The sequence below is a fragment of the Penaeus monodon genome, chromosome 28, assembly GCF_015228065.2.
Source record: "Penaeus monodon isolate SGIC_2016 chromosome 28, NSTDA_Pmon_1, whole genome shotgun sequence".
Classification (NCBI taxonomy): domain Eukaryota; kingdom Metazoa; phylum Arthropoda; class Malacostraca; order Decapoda; family Penaeidae; genus Penaeus; species Penaeus monodon.
In genome coordinates this window covers 25455465-25455831 of record NC_051413.1, presented here as the reverse complement: position 1 = coordinate 25455831, position 367 = coordinate 25455465, and the positions used below count along the sequence as shown (strand labels likewise).

The following is a 367-nucleotide window of genomic DNA, read 5'->3' as shown; positions in this document are numbered from 1 at the left end:
ACAGAAATGGCTTCGCTGCACTGTCTTTGCCCTGTCAACATCCACACTACTCCTGTTGTTAATGGTGAGTCCAATACTATCTCGCTGTCACTGTCAGCATCACTAACAGGGCAATGGTGAGTGTGAAGGGACGACCGTTGTTACTCAAGACAATGGGGAGGGTGAAGGGACGACCACTGTCATCAGATACGAAGGAGTACCACTGTCACCAAGTGTCAGCGAGGTGGAGACTGTCATTGGGTGTTAACCAGATAGGGGTTGGTCTGAGTACAAGTGAATGGAGGGGGTCTGACGTGGCTTCACTGTGGAAGGTAGACGCGAGACCCCCATCTCTCAGTCTCTCCGGGTGCCGAGGACGCGGTGGTGA

The 367-nt window shown here is 53.1% G+C and overlaps 1 protein-coding gene across 1 annotated transcript in view; it reads left to right on the top strand.

Moving 5' to 3' along the window:
* Positions 1-113: 113 nt before the first annotated feature.
* The window catches only part of LOC119591116, a gene marked incomplete at its 3' end in the record, with an annotated part of 5295 nt that continues 5041 nt past the window's right edge, over positions 114-367 (top strand). The window contains 1 exon segment of the mRNA XM_037939831.1: positions 114-363. Coding sequence (XP_037795759.1) covers positions 114-363 — 250 coding nt within the window.